This window comes from Vicugna pacos, chromosome 16, assembly GCF_048564905.1.
Source record: "Vicugna pacos chromosome 16, VicPac4, whole genome shotgun sequence".
In the NCBI taxonomy this organism is placed as follows: Eukaryota; Metazoa; Chordata; class Mammalia; order Artiodactyla; family Camelidae; genus Vicugna; species Vicugna pacos.
The window spans coordinates 3,128,265-3,149,249 of NC_133002.1; the positions used below are offsets into that span (position 1 = coordinate 3,128,265).

General features: G+C 37.6%; 2 protein-coding genes across 3 annotated transcripts in view; both read left to right on the forward strand.

Annotated features, from left to right (window-relative positions):
• The first annotated feature begins 848 nt into the window (after nucleotides 1–848).
• Nucleotides 849–9,192, forward strand: SMG8 (SMG8 nonsense mediated mRNA decay factor). Its single transcript, XM_006218005.3, has 4 exons — nucleotides 849–2,641; nucleotides 3,226–3,371; nucleotides 3,676–4,548; nucleotides 4,956–9,192. Exons 1-4 carry the CDS (start codon nucleotides 871–873, stop codon nucleotides 5,151–5,153), a joined length of 2,988 nt encoding a protein of 995 aa, XP_006218067.1. The 5' UTR covers nucleotides 849–870; the 3' UTR covers nucleotides 5,154–9,192.
• Nucleotides 9,193–11,886: 2,694 nt separating this feature from the next.
• The window catches only part of GDPD1 (glycerophosphodiester phosphodiesterase domain containing 1), a 40,669-nt gene continuing 31,570 nt past the window's right edge, over nucleotides 11,887–20,985 (forward strand). For both annotated transcript variants that reach the window (XR_012060165.1, XM_006218004.4), the window contains exon 1: nucleotides 11,887–12,166. Coding sequence is in view for 1 of the 2 variants with exons in the window: in XM_006218004.4 (XP_006218066.1) it covers nucleotides 12,025–12,166 (142 nt within the window). In the remaining variant the exon portion in view is untranslated. The remainder of the gene's footprint in view (nucleotides 12,167–20,985) is intronic.

Genomic DNA, 20,985 nt, shown 5'->3' on the forward strand with positions numbered 1-20,985 from the left:
TGCATTTGTCCAAACCCAGAATGTACAACACCAAGAATAAACCCTAATGTAAACTATGGATTTGGGGGAGATAATATGCGTCAAAGTAGGTTTAGAGATTTTAACAAATGTACCACTCTGGAGCCAATGTTCATAGTAAGGGAAGCTAATGCCTGTGTGTTGGGGTAGAGGGTATACAGAACTCTGTACTTCTCAATTTAGCTATGACCCTAAAACTGCTTTAAAAAATAATATCCACTTTTTAAAAAATTAGGAAAAAAAGATTACAAGGGGAAAAGTAAACAAATCCCAACAAATTTTAAACATTTTGATAAATATTCTTCTGAACCTGATTTTTTTTTCCCCATTGATGTGAGTAAAGAAATCTGTTCACTTTGCAAGATATTTTTAGCGCGGTGCTTCTCAAACTGTGAAGTGTGTACAAATCACTAGGATTTAGTTGAAATATATGTTCTGATTAGTAGGTCTAGGGTGGGGCCTGGGATACTGGATTTCTAACGAGCTCCCCCTTTGATCTGCAGACCACACCCTGAACAAGGGTCCAGAGTTAAACTGAAACAATCTTATTTTAGAAGAGTCCCTTGACACTTTTACAGAATTTTTGTATCCCTTAAAATACAAACGAACTGCTTCCAAACGTCTTTCTGGTATCTCAATTCCTACAGTCTCGGGTTGAGGAAAATCTTAAACCGTCTTTGGTATGGGACTGGGTGAAACCTTAGCGAAAAATTTGGACAGGAGAAGCTAGAGGCGGAACCTAAAATGAGAGGAAAGCGGAACTGAAGAAGCGGAGGAGGGATTTCAAACTTGGACCAGAGCCGGTTACATTTACGCGGCGGACCGGAAGAACTCTAGAGTAGTCGCCGCACCATGGCGGGTCCTGTCAGCTTGCGAGAGCTTCTAATGGGCGCTGCAGCCTGGACAGGCCCTGAAAGTCCTGAGGGATCCCCTACAGAGGGTGGTGGGAGCGCGGCGAGCGGACCGGACCCTCCTTGGCGTGAGGATGAGATCTGCGTGGTGGGAATCTTCGGCAAGACGGCTCTGCGCCTGAATTCCGAGAAGTTCTCACTTGTGAACACGGTCTGCGACCGGCAGGTCTTCCCCCTCTTTCGCCACCAAGATCCTGGAGACTCGGGGCCTGGAATCAAGACCGAAGCTGGTGCCGTCGGGGAGGCTGGTGGAGCCGGGGACCCTGGGGCCGGGGCCGGGGCCGGGGCCGGGGATCCAGTTCAGGGAGGTGTAGCTGCCGCGGAAGGGAACCGAACTGAGCCGGGTTCCCAGGACTATAGCCTCCTGCAAGCCTATTACAACCAAGAGAGCAAAGTTCTGTATCTTCTTCTCACGTCCATCTGTGACAATTCCCAGCTTCTGCGGGCTTGTCGGGCCCTTCAGAGCGGAGAAGCTGGAGGTGGCCTCTCTTTACCTCATGCAGAAGCACACGAGTTCTGGAAGCACCAAGAGAAACTGCAGTGCCTCAGTCTCCTTTACCTTTTCTCTGTCTGCCACATCTTGCTTCTGGTCCATCCCACTTGTTCCTTTGACATCACGTACGATCGAGTATTCAGAGCTCTGGATGGACTGAGACAGAAAGTACTGCCCCTCCTCAAAACAGCCATTAAGGATTGTCCAGTTGGCAAAGATTGGAAACTAAACTGCCGACCTTGCCCACCTAGACTCCTTTTCCTCTTTCAACTCAATGGAGCCCTCAAGGTGGAACCCCCTCGGAGCCAAGACCCAGCTCATCCTGACAAGCCCAAGAAACATTCTCCCAAAAGGAGACTGCAGCATGCCCTGGAAGACCAGATCTATAGAATCTTCCGAAAGAGTCGTGTCTTGACTAATCAGAGTATCAACTGCCTCTTTACTGTGCCTGCCAATCAAGCTTTTGTGTACATAGTTCCCGGAAGCCAGGAGGAGGACCCAGTAGGCATGTTACTGGACCAACTTAGGAGTCACTGTACTGTGAAGGACCCCGAATCTTTGCTGGTCCCGGCACCCCTTTCTGGGTCCAGGCGATACCAGGTGATGAGACAGCACAGCCGACAACAGCTTTCTTTCCACATTGACACCAGCAGTTCCAGTTCTTCAGGGCAGCTAGTGGATTTCACTCTTCGAGAATTTCTATGGCAGCATGTGGAGCTAGTCCTAAGCAAGAAAGGTTTTGATGACAGTGTGGGCAGGAACCCACAGCCTTCCCATTTTGAACTTCCTACTTATCAGAAATGGATCTCCGCAGCTTCAAAACTGTATGAAGTAGCTATTGATGGGAAAGAGGAGGATGCGGGATCTCCCACTGGGGAACTATCATCTAAGATTTTAAGCAGTATTAAAGTCTTGGAAGGATTTTTGGATATTGACACAAAATTCTCGGAGAACCGGTGCCAAAAAGCTTTACCCATGGCCCATAGCGCCTACCAGTCAAATTTGCCTCATAATTACACAATGACTGTCCACAAGAATCAGCTTGCCCAGGCTCTTCGAGTATACAGTCAACATGCTAGGGGTCCAGCCTTTCACAAATACGCCATGCAGTTGCACGAGGACTGCTACAAGTTTTGGAGCAATGGCCATCAGCTCTGTGAGGAGAGGAGTTTAACTGATCAACACTGTGTCCATAAATTTCACTCATTACCTAAATCAGGTAGCTAAAGTTTTCTCAGCATTTTGAAATCCAGACTTTAAGCAGTGTATTCTTGTTTTAAGAGTGTTTGTTCTCTGTGCATTGACATTTTGAAAGGAGAGCCCTACAGAAATTTAGGTACATCAGATTTAAGTTTTCTCTCCTGCTGTAAAAAGAAAAACCAGCTCTGATGACTAATTTTTTTTTGTATTTAAAGAATGAATCCTAGGGGATTAGTAAAGGAGCACTATTAAATAATACTAAATTTCACAAATTTCATATTAACATTTTTTATCTTGGAGTTTTCGTTTAACCAAAATGAATATAATGAAGTATTTCGTCACTCTGATGATGCTCACATTTACTTAGAAATGCTAAGCCTTTAGATTAAAATATGTATTATTTTAGGCATTTTCACTTGCTTCTTCTGTTATATGTGTTTAGTCAAGGTTTTTGTGTTTTTGGCATTTTGGATTTGGGTTTTTTTTTTTTTTCTCATTTCCAAAGAACTGTTTGGAGAAATTTTGGGGTTAGGTACAATCAAAGCAAAATAAATTTTACTCTGCACTGTGTGTATAAAATTAATAGTGATGTATGTTTTCCAGGAGAAAAACCAGAGGCTGATAGAAATCCTCCTGTGCTATATCACAATAGCCGAGCTCGGTCCACTGGTGCCTGTAACTGTGGAAGGAAACAAGCACCTCGAGATGATCCTTTTGATATCAAGGCAGCTAACTATGACTTTTATCAGGTAGCCTACATTTTTTCTCCTTCCTCTTCTATCTCTTTCTTCTTCTTCTTCTTCTTCTTCTTCTCCTTCTCCTTCTCCTTCTCCTTCTTCTTCTGCCATCTGACTAAAATATGTATTTTCAAAAGCAAAACATTTAGAAAAGTAAATTTGACTTGCAGTGTGATGTGTAACAAGAGAAAGTTCTTTATATGTATTTATTTGCTTACCCATTAATTGTTCATCTTGGTTTTTAGAGTGAAGAATGTGTTGTTTTCAATGAGAAGTTCACAAGATTCTTTTGTTTGTCTTTTTCCTTCCTACATAGCTTCTGGAAGAAAAATGTTGTGGAAAATTGGATCATATCAATTTCCCAGTATTTGAACCAAGTACTCCAGACCCTGCTCCTGCCAAAAACGAATCGTCTCCTGCCCCTCCAGATGCAGATGCCGATAAACTTAAAGAAAAAGAACCTCAAACCCAAGGAGAGAGCACAAGCCTGAGTTTAGCTTTGAGTTTAGGCCAATCCACAGATAGTTTAGGTACCTATCCAGCTGATCCACAAGCAGGAGGAGATAATCCAGAAGTTCATGGTCAAGGAGAGGTAAAGACTGAGAAGAGACCAAACTTGGTTGATCGACAGGCATCCACAGTTGAATATCTCCCAGGCATGCTACATTCAAATTGCCCCAAAGGTCTCCTCCCCAAATTCTCCAGCTGGTCTTTGGTTAAACTCGGCCCTGCTAAGTCTTACAACTTTCATACTGGTTTGGACCAACAGGGCTTTATTCCAGGGACAAACTATCTTATGCCTTGGGACATTGTCATCAGGACTAGAGCTGAAGATGAAGGAGACTTAGACACAAATTCTTGGCCTGCTCCAAATAAAGCTGTTCCTGGAAAGAGAAGTGCAGTTGTAATGGGAAGAGGAAGACGGCGAGATGACATAGCTCGAGCGTTTGTGGGCTTTGAATATGAAGACTCTCGAGGTCGGAGATTTATGTGCTCAGGACCTGACAAAATAATGAAAGTAATGGGAAGTGGGCCCAAGGAATCAGCTTTAAAAGCCCTGAATAGTGATATGCCCTTATATATTCTGTCATCATCTCAGGGTAGAGGGCTAAAACCACATTATGCTCAACTTATGAGGCTTTTTGTTGTGGTTCCCGATGCTCCTTTGCAGATAATACTAATGCCTCAGGTAAGAAATACAACCCTTTCTGTCCTCAGACAGCCAAAAAGTGCTGATGCTTATTTTGATTGTTTGAAAAAGTACAGAGAATCAAACTAATTAAACGGATCTTAATTTTAAAAGCCTTTTATACTGCATACTCTGTTGAAAAATAAATTATAAGTGTGTTAATCAGTTCACATTATCAATTTGCATCATTTGGTTAGATGCAGAACTTGAAGTTAAAAATCTGTAGAAAGGCAAGATAATATTTGAGACTATTTAATTTAATGTCAGGTGTGATTGGACTTAGAAGTGTTCACATTTCATGCTTAATCTTATGTGCTCTTTGAACCTATCCTTTGTTTAGACATTCGTCTTTTAGGTGTTGCTTAATTGAAAAATGTTAAAATAATTACATTTCCTGTGTTTTTCAGGTGCAACCAGGCCCACCACCATGTCCAGTATTCTATCCAGAAAAACAAGAAATCACTCTCCCACCCGATGGCCTCTGGGTTTTGAGATTTCCTTATGCCTATGTGACAGAGAGAGGACCTTGTTTCCCTCCAAAGGAAAATGTGCAGTTAATGAGTTATAAGGTGCTCCGGGGGGTTCTTAAAGCAGTGACACAATGAGTGTTTTCCAGCCAGTACAGTCCTAAACTTAAGCTGGTTTTTGTTTGGTGTGTTGGGGGTGTTTTTTGGTATGTGATACTGTGTTTTCTTGAACCCGAAATGTGATTTGGTTACAGGAGTTCAGTATTTGGGCAGTAATTTTTCCACTGTTTCATGACATTGTTGATATTTATTGTACATAGGGGTGCAGCTTCCTAATAAACATGAGTTATTCTAGAAAAGGACATAAAATACATGGTTGATACTTCTATTTTCTCTTGTTTTTGATTCACTGTCCATAATAAAACATATTTTTATTATAACTGATTGTTGCATTATCATGTTGATTGAGCCAAAATTTTGTTTTTGCTAAAATGATGCTTTAGCTGGGATTTTCCTTAAGATGCTGCGCCTGAAATTATCTTCAAAATATGGTATGAGGACTTAATTGCAAAAATGTGCCCAATTGCTTGGGTCACAGTTCTTATACCAGAGTTAGATTGGTTTGTTCACACCATTTTATTCTTGGACTGATGAGATGCCATATTTGAAATGAATGCTATCTGAACTAAAACTTTTTAATCCAAAATATTAATACACACTTTATTCTTTAAAAACTGCTATACTGTGAAACAATCTTCTAAGAGATACAAATTTTATCAATTCATACCAAGTTTAAGTTTCACCAGCATCAACATGGTGACACTGATACACCACTAATAAGACAAGTGTGCAAAATAAGTTAATATATCAGAGTTCTAGTACTTGATTATATTTTCCTAGACACATTGACTTTGAAACACTGAGCAAATAGAATTAGAGAGTTTAGTCTCAGTATATATGAAGTACAATATTTGTATAACACATCTTGCTACCAGCTTAAAGTAGTTATTTAGGTTTTGTTTTTAAAATGTATAAAGATTCATAATTGGCAGCCAATTTAAAACTAATTTAATTAAGCATATTTCTATGCCAATTATACTGTAGTATTATTAGGAGAAGGAGAATCTGAGCCAATATGAAAATTAGTCTATATTCGTCTTTCATTCCATCCTTATTTTCCATCCTTTTCCTTTATATCTTTCATTCCTTTTATATCAGTTTTTAAAATTACCATTACTTTTGTACTTAAGCACAGTTCTTAGTTCCTACATTTGGAAATATAGCTGGATTTTTCTATAGGACATGTACTAATAGTTGTTTTGTTTTTTCAGTAGCCTGTAAGATTTGAAAAACATTGTATAAACTGGTAGGTCAAAGGAAATGTAAGAAAATACTTTATGAGAAAAAATAGGTTTCAGAAGAGCAAACCTGTGTCTTTTCCTTTTTGATGTCATTCCACATGGAACAACTTTACATTCTTGCATAAATTAGTAAGTGATTTTACTTGATTATTTTTGGTTACAGAAGCTACCCAAATTTGAATTTCTGTAACATTTTTAAATACAAAACTTTTATGCTATTTGTATTTATAACTTGCTTGAAAGAAACTACCTTTCTCTTTAGTCATATAACCTTATTTCAGCAAATTTCAAGTGATGATTTTATTAAAGAAATTATATTTCTATATTTCTTCTGTAGCAGTATTTGCATTATCCTTTGCTTAGCAGACTTCTTTTTCTTTCCTTTTCTTTTTTTTTTTTTTAGATATAAGCAGATGTTTCAAATTGATTTTTTTTTAAGAATCACTAGGAGACAAGGACATCCTTTGGCCTATTGGTAAGTCTTTGATGTGTCCATGAAAAGCTGTATAAAATTAACATTTTTAGAAGATAAATTATATCTTTTTCAGGGAGGGCTTTCTGTTTAAAGGACTAATATAAATCTTCTTGTAAATTGCATTAATTCTAATTTTTTAAAAAATGGCTTCACATGTTGGTTTACTTAAAGTTTCCCTGCACTACTTATACACTGAATCTATTTCTTACTTTAAAAAATTAAATTAAATTAAAAATTTAAAAAGATTTTGAGGGAACAGGAAAAAAATTAGAAAAAATGAAACTAGAGAAGCTTGATTCATAAAAAATAACAATAGCTACTCTGTTGAATGGCTATATCCAATAATAATAGCTACTTCATGAATATCCACTTGTTAGGTACTTTAGTAAGTATTTTGCATACATTTCCTATGATCCTCAAAACACTGCAAGATAGATAACATCCATATTATCAGGAAATTAAAGCTTGAAGTGGTTAAATAATTTATCCAAGGTCACATAGCTAGGAAGTAGGAAGTCAGAATTTAAATTGAGGACTCTGATTTCAAAGCTATTCTCTTCCTGTGTTCTGCCTTCTTAGAAAATATAAGAATAAAAACAGCATGTCAATTTCTTCAACTGAATATTTTGACTCTGGTCTTAAGACTTGTGAATGGATGAGTTTTTAATGTCAGAAAAATGAGGTGTGATTACCCATTTCATCTTAATTTCTTTGATGACTGTGAATCTTGATTCTAAAACTGTATTGAATCTTATATTCTTACACTCTCTCTTATTCTGTATTTTCCCCTGTATAGAATACTACTATAGTAAGTTGAAGCCAAAAAGAATTGACTCCACCACTTAAGAAACACTGACAGTTTACTTAATCCTTGAGCATCTTTTCCCCTAAAATTATAATTATTACTATTTACCACAAAGAGTGGTTGTGAGGATTGGAGTATACATAAAGCCTGTTACAGAGGGGCACTAGATAAATTCTTAATAATAATTATAATTTATTTTAAATTTACTTTTTAAAGATCCCATCATTCTAATAGTTTGGGAGTCTTGGTTAGTTTTAGTCCTACCTTTTATAATGAGGTAAACAGTGCCTAGTACATGTACCTGTGGTAAGCACCACAACATAATAGCAGTTTTATAGACTTGGTTTGTAACCCTCCTCTTGTATCTTTCTGTGGTCTTTTAAAATTGGGTTTAGTTTTGATTAGTCGGTTTATGCTTTATATAAAGCAGCCACTCAAATCCCTTGGCTATTTAATTGCCCTTTTTCTGTCTCCCACAACTTTGTGTGTGTCCTAAGATGTGGCAAATAGAACTGCACTCAATTTTTGGAACACTGCATAGTTTTGCACAAAAGCCAGCTAATCATTTGTTTAATTTTTAATACACTTCGTAATGTTTATTGGTCTGAGTTGGCACAGCAGCTCACTGGGTTGATGTCTTGAGATAATGTACTGCATCTCTTAATACTGGATCCCATCTAAAGCTTCAGCAAATTAATTTGTAAAATGGAAGTAATAACTCCCTTATGTACCTCAAAGGATAACTGTGATTCAAACACTTAAAGACTGTGTTAATTGAAATCCTTTACAAACTCTAAACTGTTTCATAAATATAAGGGACAGTTATTATCCCATGTTTGTAACTGATGGCTCGGATCCAGTCATCTTCTAAATACAGTTTAATTATTTTTCCAAAATCTTTCCGTACTGAAAATAATCCTGTCTGTAGCTATAGCTATTAAATTATATGTAATATATTATATATATAATTATAGCTATAGCTCTATTTGACTAAATATAAGAAAAATTTCTAAAGTGTAAATTATATCCTGTGGTTCTTCTTCGTTCCAAACACTCTTAGAGGACTGTATTACCACAGTTGCTTATCACTTCCTTTCTCCTACTAGGTTACATGTACTTGAGTATTGAGTGACATTATTCCTTTATTTTATCCTGCTATTTTCTCAATATAAAAGCTAGACTATCTAGTTTATAATCCCATTTAAAACAGTTTTTGGGTTTGACTACCTTTGTTGTTCTTGTAAAACTAATATGTAGTCATTGAATCTGTTATTTAATAATTTTTTAAGCAAAGATAAGAATAAGTTACCTAAAAAAAAAGTACGTTACCTGAAATTCCAGTGCTCTGCTAGTGCTCTGCTAACCACTGGCAACATTTTAGTGAATATCCTTCTAAACGTCTCATGCATACATGCACATGTGGATTTGTATTCAATTTTACATAATTGCAATTCATCTTGTTCTGTAATCTAGTTTTTTTGCATTCAACAGTATGCAGTACACATTTTTCCTGTCAATAAATAGAAGTATTATTAATGGCTGCATTGTTTTCTCTTATGATTTATATAATGTGTCCTTCATTGTTTGATATTTAGGTTCTTTCTAATTTAAGGCTTCTACTAACGATAGAATACCGTGGTGCATACATCTGTTAATATTTGTGAATTTTTCTTTGCAGAACACACTCTTATACCTGGGATTGATGGGTCATGGGATACACACATTTTACATTTTGATACACATTGCTAAATTGTTCTAAAGAAAGTTGAATTGTGCTCTAACCTACTAACAGATTCCCATTGTCAGAGTTGGGAATCCCGATGACAGTCTGCCAGTCGAACAGCACACTAGTCGTTTATTATAACAGTTTTATTTTGAATTGTATCACACTTTAATTTATGGGTTGCTTCAGAACTCTTGGGTAAATGCTTCTGGTCCCAGTGATATATGTTCCTAGTCAATTGCATCTGCTTTCTAGAGCACTAATAATTTGGGCAATGCAATTGTAGATGGGGTTGGAATGACAAGGAATCACTTGACTAGCATTCAGTGTTCTTTTCACTATACTGCATCCTGAATCTGCTACCTCTGATACACTTCAAAGGATAGTTTTTAAGTGGGTATTTCCTTAATGCTATCTTCCTTAAAGAGCAAGACTATTTTTCAAATCTTTTATTTTTCAGAAGATCAATACTATCTTCTCTAGCCCCTTGAACTACGTTGAGATTAGTGACCTTGTTATAACATCAGCCCCTAGCTATACGGTCTTGGGCAAACTACTTAACCTTTCCAGTTTTCTCTTTATAACGAAACAGGCCAGTGATTTCTGGTACCCCTTCTTTTTCAGCATTTCCCCCCATGATAATTGATTGCTTGTACTAATTTTCTTACCTAGTTTAAATAATGTCATTAACTTTGGAGGCTCTAGTAAATTTTCCCCAAATATGGCCATCTTGGAAGATACTTCTGGTCATATTGATGCGATTTTGAAGAAGATGCTTTTCTAGTATTATAATTCATCTGTTCTTTCATTAGTGTTAATTATCCTGGGCCTCCAATAAGGCATATGTGCTCCTGCTTGAGTAACTCTGTATACCTTTCCCCAAATTTGTTCATAATGTTTTAGAGAAGGAAAGAATTCTATCTTCTGACATAATGCTTTACTTAAATAGGATACTTTTAATGCTTTCACTTCCTTCAGTCCTCAAAACTATTCATCTGTGGTTAGATACTATTATCCCCCATTTTACAGGTGTGAAAACTGAGGCTTAAACTAAGTGATATGCCCAAAGTCACTCAGCTTGTAAATGGTATAGCTGTATCTATAGGTTCTAAATTCAGGGCTCTGTCTGCTAAGTCCTAGGTGCCTCTGTGTTTGAAGGTTAAATATTCTTAGTTACATAGATTTTTTTTCTGGTAATACTTATATTCATGTGTCATACTAATCAGAAATAGTAGTCATAAAATTTAAAGAGAACTTGCTATCAGGTGAGATTTTGGAAAAGGGAAACCACCATGAGCATCAGCTGATCTATAAGATATAATTTGACAGCTCTAAACAGATACTTTCCTTAATTCCTAATAAGGCAGTATTTTTCAGCTTGTGAGTTTCTTTAAAATGTTTTTAAGTTTAGTTGTATTTAGAATTTTTCATACTTAGTTCTTTTTCTTCTACAAAGGCTTTACTATTTCTTTGGGTATATTGATAAATCAAGAAATGAGCCTACGGCTGGTGGTAAACTGATGCGAAAGTCCTTTTTTGCTACTTTTAAAAATCTAATGAAGATCTCTGTTTTCAAGAATCCTCTAAATTTTATTTACGCCTCTTAATGGAAGCTAGAATCTTTGGGAAGTCATCATTAACAGAATGTGGGAGTTAGAAGTTATCATATAGTAAAAGATTCCTCATTTTTCATATAAGGAAATGAGAGAAATTTGCTTCAGGCCAGAGTCAATCACATGATTTTAAATAATCACTCTGCATTCTGTTTCTGTGGAAGACCCGTTCTGGCCAAATTTTCTCCCTCAGCCCTAGGTTAATTCTTTCACACTTAGATGTGGCTCTGAAAATTATAGTAGTTGGGCATGTGTGGGATCAGAGGGAATTTAGTTTCCAGTCTTCCCAAGACTTTTTAAGTGGTAGCCTATAACTCTGCAAACTTTTCCTTATTGTAAACGGACTTGTAAGTAAACAAACATTTCTTGACTGCCTATTGTGTACAAGGCATGAGGTTTGCCTTTTCTGTGAACAGTGAAATGAGAGAGAAGCGGTGCCCCTCAAGTATTTGACTGATAAACTAGTACCTTTTATTATGGTATGTGTGACAATACAGTTCCTTCTGGGCTAGACGTATGGATAGGTTTACTATTTGTTTTAGTAAGCTTTTAACTCCTCCATCGGTAACAGTTCTTTGCATTTCCTCGAGTAGGGGGCTAAAGAGGAGCCTTGGAATCTTCCCTTTTTGATGTGGACTTTCTAAATATGTGAGGCTTTCCTGAAGGCTATCCTTGAATAGCCTTTTCTGTTGCAGTGATGGCGAAGGCACTGGCGGGTTTCCAAGCTTCCGCGTCATTTTGGAGCCCTGCAGATCAGACCACAAAGCTAGGTGACTACCGCTCGCTCCAGGACCTGCAGGTTCCTACCCAGCAGCCGGAGCGCGCCTGCGTGTCGGAGCCCCTTTGTTGCTCGGCTGCCGGGGTCCGGCTGCGCCTGCGTGGTGGGCGGGCGCCGACAAGTGCGCTGCACCGCCGGCACCAGCTGGGGGCGAGCAGACTTCGAGCAGCCGCCGCCGCCGGTGCAGCCGTTACGATCGTCTCAGCGGAGTTCAGAGGGCCAGGAGGTGGGAGACTTCCCACACGGTGGCTGAGATGTCGTCCACCGCGGCTTTTTACCTTCTCTCTACCCTGGGAGGGTACTTGGTGACCTCATTCTTGTTGCTCAAATACCCGACCTTGCTGCACCAGAGAAAGAAGCAGCGATTCCTCAGTAAACACATCTCTCACCGCGGAGGTGAGAGGGGTCCCCAGAACCCGGTGGGGGAGGCGGGGGAGGCTTCTTTCTCCCTCGACTAGAGCTGAGGGTCCTCAAAAGGCCGGCGGGTGGAAATACCTGAGAGTTTGAGGAAGGATGGGCATGTGTGAATGAATTGAGGGCTCCCTCAGAGGTGAAGGTAATGTGAAAGCGAGGTCGCCTGAAGGAAGGAAAGGGGTCTTCAGACCGCCAAGGTGGGGATCACTCGTGTGCAGCGATGTCAGGGCTTCTCAGAAGGAGGAACGACCAAGGTGAGAATGAAGGGTAGGTAGAGCGTTTCTCTGCGGGTGGAAGGATGGGTCGCAAGGTCCCTTCCTCGCAGCGAGGCACAAGGGGGCAGCGCAGGGCCGAGCCAGGGGTACCCGCCGGGGGAACCGGGAACAGACTGTTTCGAGACACGGAGACAGCCAGTGGCTGAGCTTGTAGAGAGACCGGGGCGAACAGCTTCCAGGTCTGAGGAACTGCGTGAACCTGGAGCGTGCTGCTGCCCGGGCATCTGCAGCTTGTGGGGGCCGGTCCCAAGCCCACCCCGACCCCTACCCCCAACACTGAGCACGATAATTGAGGAGAAGGGGAAACCAAGTCCCTGAGGTCACGATTAGAGCTGGGGCTGGACTGGGACAGAATCTGGACCGTCCTGGTTCCCAAGGCAGCAGACCTCACACCAATTTTTTTTTTAACCCCACCTTGCACGCTAGCAGTGACACGTGGATTTCCAAAAGACAGAAAGATGATTTAGTTTTGGACAGGACAGTATTGTTTGAAGAAAACAAAGAAGTTTCTTTTGGAAAAGTGTCTTGCCGAAAGAAACCTAGATAGTCCACCCTCTGATTTCCCAGACAGCAGGCCAAATCTTTTCCTCTTCATTATTGTTTAATAATGTGTCTTTATTTCATTTCAGATATGATGTATAAAATGTTACATTGAATTATTTCAATCAAATTTTAACTGTTCTTTAGAGATAATGTTAAACTAGATTAAAATTGCTTGGAATTTACAATCATACTTGAAATGGTAAACGCCGGGAGTTTACAGTCTAAAACTTGGTTTAGTACCATGACTCCTTTTCTAACAAGAATTGGCCAGGAATAAAGTTTTAAATATTACAGAGATACATTAGCATTCTCTTGTACAATCTGTATGATGTTATCAGTTAAACATAGTACTAACAAGGGACTTCGGTGCTTATGCCAGTCTCCCACTCGTGAAAAGCATCAAAGGTTTTAAGAGGTCTATCCCTGGCTAAATGCTGTGTTATTTCTTACGTGATTTATCTGTATTTTAATAGATAACATAGTTAAACTATAGGATGACATGTGACTACCAATGTGCCTTCAACCATTAAAGCCAAAACCCAACTTAAAGTTGTTGTCGTAGAAGCAATTTTCAATGGTAGTAGTCCCATTCTGGAGACAGGCAGTACTTACTGCAGTTGTGTTTACTGATTTAAAGAAAAAAAAATAGTGTGCTTACTAAAAACCTAAACCAAAAAAAAATTAGGTCCTCTAAAAAGTTATCTAAAGTGTCATTATTGAATGGTCTTGATTTTATTTTAAAAGAAATAATCTTAATTCTGCAGACTTGAAATCTGTTTACCTGTATGACGCCCTAAATCCCTGTAGTAAGTGCCTGTGTGTTAGTACTTAATATGCTTTAGTTGAGTAGGTGCACCAAATAATACAGTTGAATACAGAGTGATAGAGGATATGTTTACTAAAAAAACACTTTGTAATTCAAGATACTAAGTTTCTAGAAAAATAATAACTACAAAGGAGTCACCTCCTTGCTTGCTTTTTATTTTTGTCTTAGACACTGAAAACAGCAATCTGTTTTCTGTGCATCTCTCTCCAGGCATATCACTAACTTTGGGCCTAAATCTTTTTTTTTAACATTTTTTATTGATTTATAGTCATTTTACAATGTTGTGTCAAATTCCAGTGTAGAGCACAATTTTTCAGTTATACATGAACATATATATATTCATTGTCACATTTTTTTTCTCTGTGAGCTACCATAATATCTTGTATATATTTCCCTGTGCTATACAGTATAGTCTTGTTTATCTATTCTACAGTTTTGAAATCCCAGTCTCTCTTCCCACCCCCCGCCCACTTGGCAACCACAAGTTTGTATTCTATATGTGTGAGTCCATTCCTGTTTTGTATTTATGCTTTGGGTTTTTTTTTAGACTCCACATATGAGCGATCTCATAAGGTATTTTTCTTTCTCTTTCTGGCTTACTTCACTTAGAATGACATTCTCCAGGAGCATCCATGTTGCTGCAAATGGCGTTATGTTGTTGGTTTTTATGGCTGAATAGTATTCCATTGTATAAATATACCACATCTTCTTTATCCAGTCATCTGTTGATGGACATTTAGGCTGTTTCCATGTCTTGGCTATTGTAAATAATGCTGCTATGAACATTGGGGTGCAGATGTCATCCTGAAGTAGGGTTCCTTCTGGATATATGCCCAGGAGTGGGATTCCTGGGTCATATGTTAAGTCGATTCCTAGTCTTTTGAGAAATCTCCCTACTGTTTTCCACAGTGGCTGCACCAAACTGCATTCCCACCAGCAGTGTAGGAGGGTTCCCTTTTCTCCACAGCCTCTCCAGCATTTGTCATTTGTGGATTTTTGAATGATGGCCATTCTGACTGGTGTGAGGTGATACCTCATTGTAGTTTAGATTTGCATTTCTCTAATAATTAGTGATATTGAGCATTTTTTCATGTGCCTATTGATCATTTGTATTTCTTCCTTGGAGAATTGCTTTCTTAGGTCTTTTGACCGTTTTGGATTGGGTTGTTTATTTTTTTCTTATTGAGTCGTATGAGCTGCTTATATATTCTGGAGATCAAGCCTTTGTCGGTTTCATTTGCAAAAATTTTTTCCCATTCCGTAGGTTGTCTTTTTGTTTTACTTATGGTGTCCTTTGCTGTGCAGAAGCTTGTAAGTTTCATTAGGTCCCATTTGTTTATTCTTGCTTTTATTTCTTCTAGGAGAAAATTTTTGAGATGTATGTCAGATAATGTTTTGCCTATATTTTCCTCTAGGAGGTTTATTGTATCTTGTCTTATGTTTAAGTCTTTGATCCATTTTGAGTTTATTTTTGTGTATGGTATAAGGGAGTGTTCTAGCTTCATTGTTTTACATGCTGCTGTCCAGTTTTCCCAACACCATTTGCTGAAGAGATTGTCTTTATTCCATTGTATATTCTTGCCTCCTTTGTCGAAGATGAGTTGACCAAAAGTTTGTGGGTTCATTTGTGGGCTCTCTATTCTGTTCCATTGGTCTATATGTTTGTTTTTGTACCAGTACGATGCTGTCGATGACTGTAGCTCTATAGTATTGTCTGAAGTCTGGGAGAGTTATTCCTCCAGCCTCTTTCTTTCTCTTCAGTAATGCTTTGGCAATTCTAGGTCTTTGATGGTTCCATATAAATTTTATTATCATTTGTTCTAGTTCTGTGAAATATATCCTGGGTAATTTGATAGGGATTGCATTAAATCTGTAGATTACCTTGGGCAGTGTGACCATTTTAGCAATATTGATTCTTCCAATCCAAGAGCCTGGGATATCTTTCCATTTTTTAAAGTCTTCTTTAATTTCCTTCATCAGTGGTTTATAGTTTTCTTTGTATAATTCTTTCACCTCCTTGGTTTGGGCCTAAATCTTTATTGCCCTAGCTGCAAACACCTGATACTTCATGTAAACCAGATGTATGACCATTCCAAGACTGAAACATTGATCATTATATGTGTATAAAGTATATACATTTGAGTTGCTGTAACTTGAAACTCTTAATATATACTGTATTGTCTCCTATAAAAGCATTATCACCTGAGTCAGATTTTGGATCTATCACTAGCTAACCTTGGGAATAAGTCTTAATTTTAGTTTCCTTATCTAGAGATAGAGACCATTTACCTTACTTCTTTGGGGGAAAGTAGAAAATACTCTATTTCAAAAGTTAAATGCTGTAGGCTTGCTTTGTTCTTACCTCTTTAAATCATACATTGTATTGCATTTCATTATATTACAATAGGATATGTTAGTACATCTGCTTCCCTTACTAGACTATGTGCTCCCCAAGGGCAGCTTTTACTAATGCTTGTGTCTCTAGCTTCTAGTACAGATCCTAACATACACTTTAAATAATAGCTTATTGTCTGCTAATTATCTAATGCATGTTAGATACTTTCTATGTGTTTTCTTATCTGTTTGACCAAAGAACTTTTGGTAACTACAGTGTATTGATGAAATACCAGTAGGACAAAGGTATATACTTTGGGTTAAATCAAGAGCAAACAATACTCTCAAAGATTAATTTCATAATTTCTCTATGAAGTTATAGATTTTATTAATATCTTTCCCAATTGCATATGTAACTCATGTTCCTTGTAGAAAATTTGGAAAATATAGAAATGAAAAAAGAAAAAATAGTTTCTAAAACTATCTAGACATAATCTCTGTTAACATTTTGAAGCATTTCCTTTAAGTACATATTTTACTACGTTTGGAATCATACTGTATATACATTTATTTCAGGTGCCTACTGAGTTAACTAGAGATAGGATAGCAGGGAAATAACTTACCTGATAAGTTATTTCAGGTACTCTCTGACCTATCTCTATGGTCCAATTAAATTAAACAGGCTTTTTAAAAACAAATCTGTTTATTAGGGTTCAGTGGCCAAAGAATAAAAAAAAATATCACTGACTGATAAAATCCTTACCTTTCCTCCCAATCCTTCACCCCTGGACTCAAGGTAGAGTACTGTCACAATCTGGGCATCCTGCCACCGACTGATTTGGCAGGTGATACTTTTAAGTGAGGCTAAGGATTGCTCGTGGACACTGGCTGCTTCTGGGCCCTAAATTTTAGTTGGTTGTTCAAGGAGGAAATTGAGGCATCAGTCTGAGTCTCAGAGTATTACTGGAAGTAGCATTCTGCAATTGCATCCTGAAACACGTACTCAGCATCAGGGTTCCGATTCTTTCCCTTCAGTTTCTCTTTTTCTCTCTCCTTCCTGTTTTCAGGGAACTCTTCCTTCCTTGTCAGTGAAGACATTTTTTCCAGCTTGCTTGCTCGTTCCTACTGATATCTAATTAACAAGAGTAAATTATCATTTATTTAATAGTATTTTTGTGCTTATTAGAGCAAATTAAAATGTGCATACTTATTTTCAGCCATGGAGATATACATTTATAACATAATACGCCATGTATCTTAAACTGTATACAAACATGGGAAAATTAAATATTGTTATAGAAAAGTTATTGAAATTATGACAAGGTATATAACAAAAGCCACTTATCATTGAAAAGAGCATACATGTGGTTAGTTGGTAAATGCTCCCTCAATATCAGTATACCTCTTGAATATCATCCTTCTGTGCTGCTGATGTGTTTACTTTTTTCTTATACCTGCAAGTATAAATTTCACTAATATTTTTCCCTTGAAATATAGAAACAAGTCTGCAGTGTCCCAGGGATCTCATATTGAGAAATGATCTTTTGTATATATCATCTCTAGTTCTTACAAGCTCTTTATGCTCATATAGAAAACATATATACTTTTCCAAGGCACATTCTAAATGCTGAATGAACAAATGAATTTAGAAATGAAGAAGGAATTTCTTTGCTGCTTGATGTACTGAATAACTACATTTTAAACTGAGATAGGAATAAATCTGCAAACATTAGGATATGTTTTATTTGCACTAAGCTATCTTTCCCAATATCAGACAATATTTAATTTTGAAGGTTGTTCTTTCATGGCTGGTGCACATTGTCACATTTGTCATTGGCTTTATAAACATCACATGCATGCACACACATATATATAGCATGTATGCAAAAATATTAATGATAGTGGTGATTGGAGATAAATAAAAAACAAGTCTACAATGTTTATTGAATGTTTATTGGTATATAAAACATTTGGAACATAAAAAGGAAACTAAACAGACAGTTCTTTCCTTTACAGCATGTAAGTCTAATCAAAGACACAAAAGTATGTTTCTTTTACTTTTCCTATCCTAACAGAAATTAACCAATCACAAAGTAATTATAAAGCACTATATAACAGAGTGAAAGATAACAAAGAGTGAAAAATTGGTAAATTAGCTTTGTATAGTATTGAGAAATAAAGCTTTCTCAAAGAAGTGAAAAATGAGCTGATGAAGATGGAGGCAGGAGGACATAAGCAGAGAAATTATGAACAAATTACATTAGGACAGCATGTAAAATCTATGATACTCAGTCTCTTCCACATTTTATAATTAATTTCATTAACTAATTAAAAATTAAACTTTTGTTTTTATGTAGAATGGTTGTTCTCAAAGCCAGGCATTAAGCTGATTTTTGTGGGAAAAGAAAAATTAATGGCAAGCATGCTCTGTGAATGATACGATGATAATTGGAAGGAAAAGAAATTTAAACCATTCATAAGAGAAGAGCTATTGCCAAATAATTCCTTGGGGAGGAATGACATTCTTTTAAATTAGTCCCTTAGTTACTCTCCAGACTTTCACTGTAACAAGTAATTTGTGAGTATTATCATTGTGGGATTTATCTTCAGGCTTTACAAACAATTACAAGAATACTGAAATCAGTATGAATAACTTACCTGAAACTGAAATAAAGGTTTTATATGAATGGCAGCATAGAAACTGTAGCATAGTTAGTGATAAAAAAGGGTATGATCATAAGTCATACACTGCTTTGTGCTTGAATCTGAGTTCCCCTTGTTGGCTGTGTGACATTACCTAATTTTTTTCTTCCTGGAAATAGTAATACTTACCCTGGTTATGGGCATTTTAATGAAATAATATATAGAGTGCTAAGCACAGTGTCTGGCTTCTGTTAATTGTTAACATCTTCACCACCTTTTCAATATTTTGTTTTATCTAGTACTGGCTATTAATTTCATAAACTTGTAAAGCAGATCAAAGATCTTAAGTAGCAATGTTTGCATGCCTAAGCTATTAGGTTTCAGTGAATTACAGTTAAAATTAATATGGAAAGCAGTCACAAAAGACAAACAGGTAGACTTTGAACGTAAATATTAGTAGTAAAAATTGTATTAACTGTGGGGAAACTTATTTCAGAGTTCTAAGTCTCTATTTTATGTTTTTCCTAACTCCATTCCCCCAAACCAAAAGATCAAACAATAAGTATCGTTTTAACTTTTTATTATGGCACAATTCAAGCATACGCAAAAGTAGTAAGATGCCATCACCCAGATACAAACAATTATCAGCTAGTGCCTAGTCTTGTTTCATCTGTATCCCTGCCCATTCTTCTAACCCAGATTATTTTTTTAACATTTTTTATTGATTTATAGTCATTTTACAATGTTGTGTCAAATTCCAGTGTAGAGCACAATTTTTCAGTTATACATGAACATATATATATTCATTGCCACATTTTTTTCTCTGTGAGCTACCATAAGATCTTATATATATTTCCCTGTGCTATACAGTATAATCTTGTTTATCTATTCTACAATTTTGAAATCCCAGTCTATCTCTTCCCATCCGCTGCCCCCTTGGCAACCACAAGTTTATATTCTATGTCTGTGAGTCTATTTCTGTTTTGCATTTATGCTTTGTTTGTTTGTTTTTAGATTCCACATATGAGCAATCTCATATGGTATTTTTCTTTCTCTTTCTGGCTTACTCCACTTAGAATGACATTCTCCAGGAGCATCCATGTTGCTGCAAATGGCGTTATGTTGTTGGTTTTTATGGCTGAGTAGTATTAGCCAGATTATTTTTAAATGAATATATCATTTCAAGCTTAATAAATATTTATTGAACACTATTTTGTGGAATATTCTAACAGGTGCATATTAGAAAGCCCTTGCTGTTGGAATTTGAGAAGGCTAATAATAAGTAACACTGGTTACTTTCCTTTCCCAAGTTTGGAACCAGTTTAGAATAAAATGCATGCATCAGAAAGATGGAAAGAAAAATATTAACTGTATGAACCAGTAGAGCTGAACTTGAACTCTTAGTGCCCTCTCTGAATTGAACTTAACACTAAAACTGGAAGCCTTTTGCCTGCATTGGCAGGACCTGCCCTGGAAAACTCTCTATGTAAGTGAGCAGAAATTCTGTTCCTTTTGAGGGTGGGCCACTCCAAATTAAAAGGTTGAGTTACAGATGGACAGACAGCTCTTTCTCCTATGTCACTTCTGCTCCCATAGAGAGGCGTAGACGAGGGAGTAAAGAAGGGTTAAAAGTTTTCTTAGCGTCAGAGATTTTTACTCCCTGATAGGCAGGGTCAATGCCCCTACTTAGCCTGGAAGCAGTTTCAGAAGGCAGACCTTTGCCCCTCTGCAACCCCATAAGATTATGGGAGTAAAATCTCTGAGGTGGGGAATGAGACAGGAAGAGGGCAGGGCACGGCCATTCAAGGAATGTCACAGCAGTTAACATCAAAATGGTGAAAGATTCCACCCCCACTAGGCCTTGAGGCTCAGGATGATGAGAGATTTAACTTCTGGCAGATCTTGAGCTTCATTATACGCCCATCGTAATATATTAAAATGGTGAATAACACGCCCACAAGCACCATGGCAGTCCCAAGGCTAGTCACAAAAGGTCAAAGAGTGGGGAAGTGGCCAACTTCCTAGGAATCCCACCCCCTTCCCCTTAGACTGGTCCTTCCACTTATTAGCATATGAAGCCACCAAGCCCATAAACACCAGCAACACCGCGCCTCACGGCCGCCCCTCTCTCTCCCTCTTTGGAGACGGCCTGCATTATGTCTATGAAATGTGTACCTACT

Excerpts from the sequence above, each read along its gene's own strand:
- SMG8 (XM_006218005.3), top strand. The coding sequence starts at position 871 with ATGGCGGGTCCTGTCAGCTTGCGAGAGCTTCTAATGGGCGCTGCAGCC. Across the intron at positions 2,642-3,225 it reads TCACTCATTACCTAAATCAG|GAGAAAAACCAGAGGCTGAT; the intron begins GTAGCTAAAGTT and ends TATGTTTTCCAG. Across the intron at positions 3,372-3,675 it reads CTAACTATGACTTTTATCAG|CTTCTGGAAGAAAAATGTTG; the intron begins GTAGCCTACATT and ends CTTCCTACATAG.